Below are 12059 nucleotides of genomic sequence, written 5' to 3' on the forward strand. Positions count from 1 at the left end.
TAAGTGCTCAACAGAAAAGTAAAGTAAGAAAAGAACATCATCATGCTGTAGTTCTTTAAATTTTTAATTGACAACAAGAACACTTGAAAAGTAGTAAGTTCTATCTCAAACTCTTGAAATATCTCTAATGGTACACAACAATCCTAGCAAAAAGAATTTGGCTATGTGCATATCTCGAGATTGTCCTACAGAGTTCTCAGTTCTGGGATGTCCCAGAAACTCTTCCCTGTAGCTGACTGTCCTGGGAAGCACAAAACCTTTGGTGGTTTAAAGAATATTCACATAACCAAAAGCACCAAGTTCTGATGACAGATTTCTAGTTGGCCTTCAGAAGTCAGCAATAATGATATGCAAATTAAATACAAAAGCAACAGGAGGCCTAAAGCTGTTGACCACTACAAGAGTTCAAAATTCATTTATTTCATCTGTAAAACAAAACACTTGGGGCTATCAAAAGACTTTTCTCCTGCACGTCAATAAAAGTGCATATGCTTAATGCTAGGTATGAAAACAACCCTTGTAAGTACTTAGTTTTTTAAAGGAAGTAGACTATTTGGTGATAAAACATAAATATATAGGCGCAGAATGTAAGTGAACAGCTGGCACTTCATAAGTTTTAATTGGAAAAGCACACTTTCTAATCACAAAATAAAAAAGGCAATAGCAAGTCTAAAATCAAAACTCCCTCAGAGCTATTAAACTATAGCTTTTAAATTAAAATAGTACAGGATAGCAACAGAACAGCAAGAGTTTATAGCTTTTTTCAATGCTATTGTTGGTATTAATTTGCCATCATTGATCAAGCTAGAACTTGATTAATTTTGCAAAAGCTCTTTCTCAGTTTCTTAAAGGAGGTAGTATAAAAAGGGTGCGATTTGAACAACATGGCCTCATCTGGCTGTAAACATTTCAAACAATAGACATAAATATCTATGATAAAAAGTACTGTGGAAGAGATTATTCTATAAATTGTTTTATGAACTTGAAAAGAAAAACAGTAGATACATGTAATATATTTACTTATTTGAATGTAGTTTAAATGATACAGAACAAGGTAACTGTGTTAGAAATCCACATACAATATAAAAACATTTGTTAGACATAAATTCACCATTCTGCTGACATTTGCAATAACTGCTTATCCAAGCTTAACTTCAGGTATTTATAGTATTTTTCATACATGATTTTTTTGTATACGTGCAATGTTTCATTAACTATACAATGTGAAACCCTGATTTTTGTAGTTTTTCATCACAATCTGAACATAATAGCTATTTGCATCTTAACACATTGGCTTTTTGAAACACTAGTAATTAAGGCATTTTTGCTGTATAGTTTCTCAATAGTGCAAACAAAAATTGTCTTTAATTTGATTAAAACGTGGAAGTAAATATTCCAAAGTGTTTTTTTAATGTAATTGGAAGATAGTTGTGCATTTTGGAGTTCTCTTGTGGAAGAAACACTTAAAAGCTCGTAATGCTGATTCCTTTTGTTGGTTCCTTATAACTGGTTCCACTGCCTTGTTTTCATGACAAGATAATTAATCTTCTTTTATGCGATGTTGTAGTAAAATACAGTAGTATTTAAATGAATACCTAGTAACTGAGTGAATCCCAAATGCAGCAAAGGCATACAGTTTTCGTAGTGCACTTTCACCTCACTGAAGTAAAAGTTGCTCCTACTAGACATGTTTCCACTTCAATGTGAAGTAGATTGTTAGGATTTTGTTAGTGGTTTCATTAAACAGCTTGACAGTTCAGTTCTTTTCTGCCAGTATTTCTCAAAAGGCTTTCAGAAATAGTACGTATTTCAGGGATACTTTAGGGGATTGTTTCACCACGTAAGCACACATAGTTTCCCAATCGTGTCAGTGTAGCTGCAATAAATAAGCATTTACATCCTATAAGAAAAAAAAAGGAGAAAGTTTGTGTCACATTACTTATAGCTGTAACATTAACTGTGTGTCTGAGTCAGGGTTAACAATCAGAACCATAATACAAGAATAATTATGTTCAAGCCAAATTTCAGAACAAGTTATCTTGAAGATTACTTTCAATTAATGCTCTCAATGGCATTTCTTTGTGTACTAAAAAGCCTGCAAGAAGAGGGGAACTCGTTTCTAAAGCCATCAATTTGTTCAGTTTGTTTTTCCTCATCTCCCTGCATGCACAGGAAAAAATCATTATAATAAGATCATGTATTTGAAACATGTTTATTAAGAGTGATATTCCCTCACCCCATCCCTCCAACATTCTTGTACGACCCCTTTTGCTCCTGACTTGTTCAGGTGGCCCTGGTCACAATCTATCCTGATATACATTAAGTGGGCAAATGAACAGAAATGAAACCTGAATCCTGGAGAAACAAACTGACACTGGCTATAACTGCCATGTTGATTTACCAGAACTAGACAGTCTATATTACAAGCTCCCATTGCTCTACCAGCTGGGAGTTAGAACTCAGATCTTCTGCATCCCCCCTGACTGAAACTCTGCAAGAAGTTTGTAATTATTCTCGTAGCGACATGAACATTGAAGTCAGAGGTGCATAGCAGTCCCAGAAGAACATGAAATAACTTACGTGTTTGATAGATCAAAGTGACAAATTCTGTAGCAACAGAATTATAGATTCCACAAAGCTCCTTCAAATATAAGTAAAGCATACAATCTCCAAGTTCTTTACAAGTTCACTCAAATCCTGCATATAACTGAGTGTCTGCTTTAAGTCCTTTCTCACTGTCTACCTTCATCAGGTCCTGCCATGTGGAGAGGTTTCTTCCTCAGTGTAACTCTTAGTGCCCAACCTCAGAATGCCACGTTTATAGAGATGAGTATCACTAGCAGCAAATCATGCTTTTACCTGACACCCTCATCATATTACTGATAACCATAACATACCGAGAAAGGAAAACAGGGATTCACTTCAGATTGAGACACTCTTCTACTCTCTACAAACTCATAATTTTCTAAGCATTAGGTCAGCAATAAGCTTTAGAATTTATTATATTGTCACTTGCCCCAGTCACCTGATGTGCAAATGCTAACAACATTGCTGGGCTAAGATTCTCCATGCTGCATTACACATACAACAATGGGTACAGCACATTTCAGAGAAAACATCTGTCCTTTCACAGATTACCTACTCATCTGGGGCTTTTTTTACATCAATTTTAAAGCTTATTACTATTAGCTATATTATTATTAAGGAGATGCTTTCTCTGTAAAGAAAGGATAAAAATATTCAATTATCATTCTGTACCACACTACTACTACCATAGGAATATACTTCAGACTTCTGTAAAAATTGTGTAATATACTTGAGCATTAGTGGCAAATAAAGTAAAGGTGTTTCTGTCCATCAATAGTTTAGCATAAATAACATCAAATGAGAGGAATACTGCAAGTGATACAGCTACGTTCATTACTAAACACAACTGGAACTGCATTACCTTAGCTATATTACCAGTATATCCTGGAACCAGAGTAAGATGATTCTCCTGTTCCCATAATCCACTTAATTGTTGTTTTAAAATATGAATATTTCTGGAAAAGAATGAACACTACTTTATAACATATATACTACATTTCAGTAGACTTTGACTGAAACACATGATTAATACTGCATATAGACTTGGTCTCCATATAGTCCTAGTGATATTGCCACAACATCAGAAAAATTTTGATGCAACTTCTACAGCATTTGTATAACCTCAATATGACTATGTTCTACATGTATTAAAACTCCAGTAAAAACAACCAAAACCATGACAATCCTTAGAGTTAAGTTTCCAAACACCACCTATCTTGAGAACTGAAAAACTTCTAAGTACTTTTAAGCTTTGGTTTCAAGCTTTTTTTTTTTTCTTTTGTAGACAAGGTGTGCTCCTACTGATCAAAGTTAAAACAGATTGAGATGGAGTAAGCCTCAGAAACATATTTAAATATTTCCCAATAGTATACTCACCTGTCCTCTGCCTTTTCTGTATGTGCAGATAGTTCTGACCACCATCTTTTAATGACAGCCTGAAGCCAGTTTAAACCAACTATCACATATCTGCAACAACATATTTTACACATTATGCTTCTTTTCCCCCTCCCTCCAGTATCTACAGGTCAGTGAAAGCATCAAGACAAATTGGTAAGCAACTTGAGAAAGCAGCATGTTTTCTATTCTAGAAGAAAAAACTAGACAAGTTGACAAGTTTAAAATTGAAAACATTGGCAACTATTTGAAGTGATAAACTGAAGCTCTTGTTGAAAAAGTAGAAATTATTCAGGTATTTTTCCCAAAAAACTTTGCCTTGATTTCATGTTATAAAACATACTAAAACCTTGGTGCTATTCTGTTTTACTGTTTAGGATAAATAAATCTGCGTAAGGGCAAAGCCAGTCCCCCCTGGTCCTTAACCTTGCAGAAAAGTTTTTGCACTGCTGGTTTGCTAAAGGAGGAAGGTTCACAGGAAAGTTCCCCTTCATGTAGGTGTTCCCAGAGAAAGGCAGGGTTGGGGGAAGGGGCAGAGGGAACAAGAGTCAGAGAAGTAAAAACACCATTAATTTCCAGGGCATTGCATAGCCAGGAAGTAACAGTGTTTTGAAAACATCTGAAATTAATACTTACTCTTCATATTTGCTTTTAAGCAGTGATTTCACTAAAGGCAAAAGATCTACACAGCAGCCAACTGAAATATATGGTTTTTCTTCCTGTAAACTTAAAATACAAGACGTTTCAGAAGTGCTTGAACTTCAGCGTTGTTATAGCAGATTCTTATCCCCCACTTCTTTTTGTTTGTACCTGTTTGTAAGCACAGGAAGGCAGTCTACTACCACTCCAAGATCCTGTATCCTAGAAACATTAACAATAAAATAATAAATATTACTAGTAGAGCATAGGTTGAAGTTACATGCTTCCACTATGGTTTAAAGAATAACAAAATGATAACATTTAAGGAACCGCTAAAAATTCTGCAGCATATTTGGGATTGCTAACCACTTTAAGAATATAAAAAGAAGAGACACTCAGTTTACCTCACTAAGTAGGCTACCAGTTCACTTATACTTCTCCTTCTCCAAAAGGTTAAAGCTACGTTCAGCCTCAGATTCCTGCTGAAAAGAACTTGAGCCATAGTTTCATGGTCCTGAGAAACCTGTATATTTTCGAAAATATAAAACAAATTTACCACAAGTAGCCAGTAACAACACAATAAGCTGCTCTAATACAGTAATTTAGTATACAAAAATATACCTTCCTACCTGTATGCCGATGAGTTTGTTTTAGAAATTTAGCTAACCATGGCCTTAAACAGACATTTCCCTTAGAAGGGGGCACAAACAGATTAAGACTACTTTACCAAACAGCTACAAGAATAAGGTCTGTAGACACCTAAAGAAAGGTATCTAATAATTAAATAGAGCATTCATGAGCATCAACCTGTAATTCTCACCAACTCTGAGAACTTTTTACTTTGATGATTATTTTGAGAACTCCAACAATTTAGACACACGTAGTTACATGTATTATTCTGAACTTTGACAGAAAAAGTTGATTTCTGAAAAACTTTGTTGTCAGAATGAAGTTTAGGTACTTTATTAAAATCTTGGATTGGAATGAACACTGCAGAGCCACTCACATCTCTCAAACCAGTTAAACAGCTACCTGTGGCCAGTGATCTGGTTTTTGGTTTACCAGAATCTTTCCCAGTCTTCACTTCTTTACCCTTCTTTCCACAACCTCTTTATTCTAGCTATTCTGCCACTCCTTCCTTGAAACAACCAAATTCAGTGGAGTACAAGAGTGTCACAGACTTGTACCTCCAGGCTACTGGACCCTCAGGGCTCTCTCTTCATGGCAGCCCACACTTACAGTACCATGAAAAAGACAGCATGGTGATAGTCTTGAATCTTATCTTCCCTGCCATGCCTCACTTTAAACATCTGCAAGCCTCAACAGGTAACAAGCATCTATAGTGACAGAAATGGAAACTTCAACATTAAAGGACTTAAATGGCCTTCACTATCACAAAACCCGGTTCATTTAAATATTTGACCTTTTAGCCAGTTTCAGAAGCCCTGCAAGCATTCACTGGGTTTCCATCAAGAAATCTTAACAAGAAATACAGTCTTAGACAAACAAGTAAGTTAGTTTCATACACACTAAGCTGATACAGGTATTGAAAATAGTCCTATCCTACCTCATTCCCATCCATACACTAACACTTCCACACTTCCATAAACATACATGTGACCAGGTGTCATGCCAGATCACAAAACCTAACCAGGTCAAAACAATGTTTTCCTTTGGTACTGGTACAATTTTAACCCAGACGAGCCTGGCTGATCTGAGCTTCTTTGCTGACACAAACATGGGGAAAACTGGCAGGACTACTACTGTTGGCAACTATATCACTGTAAACTCACAGATAAAGACTGTAAATCCCAAGACCTGAGCCAATCTATATGTTAAGAAAATTAACCTCTTTGACAACTTTCACAGCTAGCCACACAAAGAAACTACCAGGTATACTTCTATCTGAAACTAAGGTTTCTTTAAACTCTACTTACCTCTGAAAAAAATCCACTATATTTGGATGAGGGGCCTTCTGTTTGAGATGAGCCAGAGTCACTAGAATTCAGCAAATGTGTACGACTGTCGTTGTGCAGTTTTGCTGGCAGATTCCCTGCACAAGCCAGTTCATTTTCTTTATTTGCCATGTCACAGCCCCTAGATTTAGGGAACTGTTTCTTTCTGTAACAAGGCTTTGGAGTATAACAATGAACTTTTCTTTTACAATACACTACTTTGAAAAGAGAGAGGGGACTGGTCACCGTTTTTCCAACTGTTATTCTGCAATAAATAAGCAGTATTTTAGTGAAGGTTGCTTACACCCAAGAAATACTTTGCGTTAAGTTAAAACATATCATTACAGCAGTCAACTTGCAGGTTACTTAAAACATTTTATCCCCGAGATATACTTTCATGACATTTGAGTTATTGGAAGTAAAAGCTACCACCAATATTCTCCTCCTGCTTTTATTAATGCAGAGACTCATTATTACGGAAGTGGACACAAGAACCAAGTACTGTCAGTAAAATTAAAACCTATCTTCTACTACAACACCCAAGCAGGCACAAATGGATTTAAACCGCTTCTTCCTCCCTGCCTCCCTCTCAACTTGAAACTCACACTCTGAAGAGCACAGCCCTCCTACCTGTTTGTATATGAAGCCAGCTGTTTTGGAGATTTCTTACCCTAGGAGAAAGGGAACAGAGAATAAAAAAGCTTTATTACTAAGAAGGCTCAAGCACCCCCACAATTTGTCAAAAAGAAGTTCTGCTTTACCATGACCCAGGTTTACCACAGATTCCTTTCCTTCCCCCCACTCTTCCAATTCTGTAACTAAAGCACAGCTACATTAACCTTCCTATAATCTTAAAGTATTTCAGTGACCTATAGACAGACTAGCTCTGCCATAGCTGTCCTTGGAGCGCCATAGTCAGCTGTAGGCTCAGGGTATCTTTGGCAAGAGGCGGGATTGTGACATCAGAGACAGATTCTTTAGTTACTAGCAAAGTAAAAACTGACTAATATAAAAAGCCTACCACAAACTGATGGCAAAATTGCATTACTTGTCTCACACATACATTTAAAGGGTGATAATACAGAAGATGCTAGTTTTGGGAAGGATGATAGCAGAACATTTCCCCACCAAAGCACAGCAACAAAACAAAACAACCAAGACTGATGTAGACAACACCAGCTTGATTATCCTGAATTCATTCATATGAAACAGATTAGCACCCTAACACCAATTAGGTTGCATAGAACAGTGATATCCTACAGGAATCACAAAATTCATTCAAGGTTGTGCCACACAGATTAGTAAAGCCTTTGAAAATTAAGCAACACAATCTGAAGATGAAATTCTAAAAAACTTTTCTTTATACAGTAGTCTTCAATGTTTTAGAGCTTCATGTAATGAATATTAGTTCAGTTGTGACATTCTGGTCTACTGTTTTTCATTAGTAAACAAATTATTAAAAATAAAATACTAAGATGTTCAAGTTAGAAATATGTTATTTTCATATAAACAGGTACTATGCTCATATACTGCAGGCATTTCAACTTGAAAATTTATACCACTTAACATTTACATTGCATCAGCAAAACCATGCTAAGATTTTTTTTGTTAACACTGAGACATAAAATCATATCGGCTTTAATACACAATTTCAATAAGCAAACAGAGGATATTTGCATCTTCACCACTGTTTGAAGTGATGATGTCACAGTAAGTTTACCTCCACTGCCTTACTCTTCAGCCAGTAACACAGGTAAGGGATTATGAGAAAATGTTTCTAACTAGCAAGAATCCAGTGAAAGCAGCATATGTGTTACTAGGCAGTGTGGTAGATCAAGCTGTACGACAAGATGACAAGTCCATTTTCATGCAGGTATTTCACCTACCCCACCTCTCACTTGTGCCATGTAGCTCTCTTGGCAAGAGAACTTTTTCATGATAGAATTCCTCTACTAAAACAGTTCTTGGCTAGACTGCAGAAAAGTAGGCAGTAGCAAAACTGTATCACTATGTACTGCTCATGCGAATGGTATGATCCATGTATCTGTGCAGTCACTGCCTGTGCCTATTACAATATATATCTTTGATAATATAATTGCTGTTCAAGCTAAAGATCTATTGCACATCTAAACCTGAAATGCTCAACAGTGCTGTGCTTCGAGTTTTAGACTGCTCAGAACTATGAACTAGTTTGAATGTTTATTTCAGTTTCATCAGAGGACAAAAAACCCCAAAACAACCAAACAGCTTACCTCCTTCATGATCTTTTTAGTGGAAGAAGAGATTCTTTTTCTGGGGAGATCAATGGGATGACCTTCGATACGCAATACTTTCTGTTTTCTAACATTGTGGGCTTCAGATGCCATAATCTCTCAAATCTCTGTTTTCAAGAGATAGATATTTAGTTATATTTTCTAAATCAGTCAGCTTTCTTCAACTGCAGCTGGCAAAACCAGTTAAAAGAGTTAAATTACTTGAATTATTTATGTGATGGAACATCTTGCAAGACATCATCCTTTAGCAAATGTTAGCTGGATGCCTTATCATGAGTAACATGCTGATGAGCACTTCAAAATTCTTATTTAGTTAAAAAAAAAAAAGGGGTGAATGAAAACAAGCCCCCCCCCCCAACAGAGGCAGAGATCATGTTTTCAGACAAGCTTAGTACACCTGCACTGAAGGGTGCCATACAGACAAAAATTGGAGTAAAGCAATTTATGAGACTCTTTCCTCCACATCTAACACTATGAATTTCATCTGCCACCTAGAGAAAAATAATTGGTCCCACAACTGTTTCCAAGTGAGAAAAGGCAGCTAAATAAAAACAATCCCTGTTTTTCAGGAAGAAAGCAAACTTCATCAAAATAGCAAAGTTAAAAAAAATAAATTGAAGTAAAAGAACTCCCCTCAATTTATTGGGAAATGTACCCCTACCCATTTTTCTCAGCATATAACTTTGCCTATTTTTCACATTAAAAAAAACCTCTTTATTGCACTGTTAACCAATACGAAAATGTTTGAAGTACCTTGTCTTGTAGTATGCAAAGATTTCTACAAGAATCAAAACCAAGATCGAGACAGTTGTACATATAGTTTTGCATTTTTTGTAAGTGATTCAGCAAATCCATTGCTTGAGACAGGATTAAAAACTACATCATCATAGAGCACTATTCTTAAAGTGTTTTAGCAAGACATCATACCTTACTTTTAAAAACCAACCACTTGCTTTAATTTTATTGTTTTTCTCCTAAATGGCAGAACTCTGGTCCCAACATGAGTGCCCCAAGCTCTCCCCTCCATCTTTAGTACCAATAGTCCTATCCCTTTTCCTCTATATAGCAGATTTATCCCACATTAAGAACTTTGGTATTTAAAACACTAAGACATTGAGCACTGAAAAAGCCAGATGGGAAAACAGCTTACTAGCCACAGAAGATCTTTCAATAAAGTAGCTGAAGGCCAACAAATAAACAGGTGGCAGGCTCAAAACAAAGTAGAAGGTGTATTCTTCACATAATGCATATTAAATTCCACATTGTAGGATACAGTGGAAGCAAAAAACCACATACCACTCTTCAAATGCTTCAGTCTTCTTTAGAACAGGATCAGTACTAAAGAATCTAATTTGAGAACTCTCTCAAAAAAAAGGAAGATTTACTGACAGAAACCCTTACCCTGTAAGAAAGGAACATGGAGCCCTCAGATGGACAACTTCAGCAAGCATTGCAGATGGCAGCATGTAGGGCAAGACCTTTACAGTTGGTGATCCATATACAGATACAAGGCTGGCCTAAGGCTGGTTCATTAACATGACTTTTCCTGCATACTATGGGATGGTGACAGAATAGTTGTCGCCCTGTGAGCTCTCCACAAGAGAGGCTTCTAGGTACCAAGCTTATAAATAAATAGTAAAGAAGTATTTTTTCCTGAATTTTAGAAGAAACCACAAGAACAAACAACTTCTCTGTTTATCAGACTGGTTAAAACCATTATTTGGACTCAAAATGGGCTGTACATTAACATCTGGCCTTGGAGCACAACACAAGCAACTGAACTTTTGAAGAAGAGCCCAACAACCCTAAAATCCAAACAAATCCTGCCTTGTAGTCAGGCTAATGATGAAGCAGCAATAAACTCCAGAAGAATAGGGAGGACAACCTACAACCACCAGAGCTAAATCCCATAAAAACACCCTGTGAGATGCTAAAAGAACTCCATAATCTCTGTTCCTGTTTGGAACTACTCCCATGACACACTGATAGTGTGCAACTCTTCATGCAGAACAGTGATCTCTCCTTACTTCCTTGTTTAATAGGTGATCTCAAACCACCATCCTCTTTCATGTTAAGCAGTAAGCAAGAATCTGATCTCCGACATATAAGACAGCACTGTTAAACTAGAACACTTTTTACTTAATAGGAGTGTAAAATATCAGAAGGCTAGAAAGAAATGTCTTGCCAAGGAAACTCAATTAGCATATCTCAGTGTTTAATACTGGGCTCTAAAGAGGCTAAGATAACATCTCAAAATACCTGAGCTGGAGGTATCTGAACTGGAGACAGATTATCGTGGAAGGAAGTTCCCTACCAAAAGTTGAATGTACCCAAGAGAAAAATTAAGATAACGACACACTTTGACAAATTTGATATAAGACTATAACATCCCCTAGCCTCCCAGTTGAAATGGGGAAAGACAACAAAACTATCAATTCTTTCTTTAAAGTCTGGGAACAGAAACCCAAAAGGCCAACAGATGATCAGATATAAACGAACATCTGATGAAGTGAAGTAAAACTGCAGCAAAATCCTTACATCTATGTTCACTGTCCCACAGTTTAGAGTTTCCATAGTTTTGTGAAGGTTTCTGACAATGCAGAAGCAGCAGTGAACATATAAGTAGTAATGAAATAGCTGTGGTGGTAATCAAGGTGCAGAACCTCTCCCTTAGAACTGACAAAGCACCTAAAGAAATCACATGTGGAAAATACAGTCAGTATTTAAAGATAACCTCAAGGAAGATCCAGACTGACATCTGTTGTACACATTAGTAAACAATGTAATCAAGAATAGAATTAGTGGACAGAAATTAATAATATATTAGGAAAGATTCAACCTGTGTGTTGTGAAGGCAAGTCCTGTCCTGCAAAATTAATGGAATTCATTGAGAATAGAAGTAGTACAACATGGATAAAGGACAGCTGAATTGTTAGAGTCTACCTGGCATTCCAAAAAGCTTCTAGGAGACCCTCACTTAAGTCTCTTGAAGAAACTAAGAGACCAAGTGGTAACAGGGAAAGTTTATGACTGTTTCTTAGCTATTTCTCCATGCAAAAACTGTCTAAGCGGTTCCCAAGCTGAAGAAGGCCACCACAGGAATCCTGCAGAAAATCTGTATTGGTTTACGCTGTTCGATATATTAATGGATTACCTCACAAAGGGGATAAGTAGTTAAATGACGAAGACTGTTGACAATACAAAGTTATAC

At 36.5% G+C, this 12059-nt stretch overlaps 1 protein-coding gene across 1 annotated transcript; it reads right to left on the minus strand.

The window, feature by feature from the left end:
• Window positions 1-1867: 1867 nt before the first annotated feature.
• On the minus strand, window positions 1868-9500 carry KATNBL1 (katanin regulatory subunit B1 like 1; the record flags this gene model as incomplete). The annotated part of the gene is made up of 9 exons (XM_082001078.1): window positions 8828-9500; window positions 7206-7246; window positions 6558-6840; window positions 5025-5143; window positions 4792-4842; window positions 4618-4707; window positions 3964-4053; window positions 3449-3542; window positions 1868-1900 (listed from the first exon to the last, which is right to left on the minus strand). Exons 1-9 carry the CDS (start codon window positions 8939-8941, stop codon window positions 1868-1870), a joined length of 915 nt encoding a protein of 304 aa, XP_081857204.1. The 5' UTR covers window positions 8942-9500.
• Between the last annotated feature and the right edge of the window lie 2559 nt (window positions 9501-12059).

Source organism: Phaethon aethereus (genome assembly GCF_964289735.1).
Source record: "Phaethon aethereus genome assembly, chromosome: 5".
NCBI classification, from domain to species: domain Eukaryota; kingdom Metazoa; phylum Chordata; class Aves; order Phaethontiformes; family Phaethontidae; genus Phaethon; species Phaethon aethereus.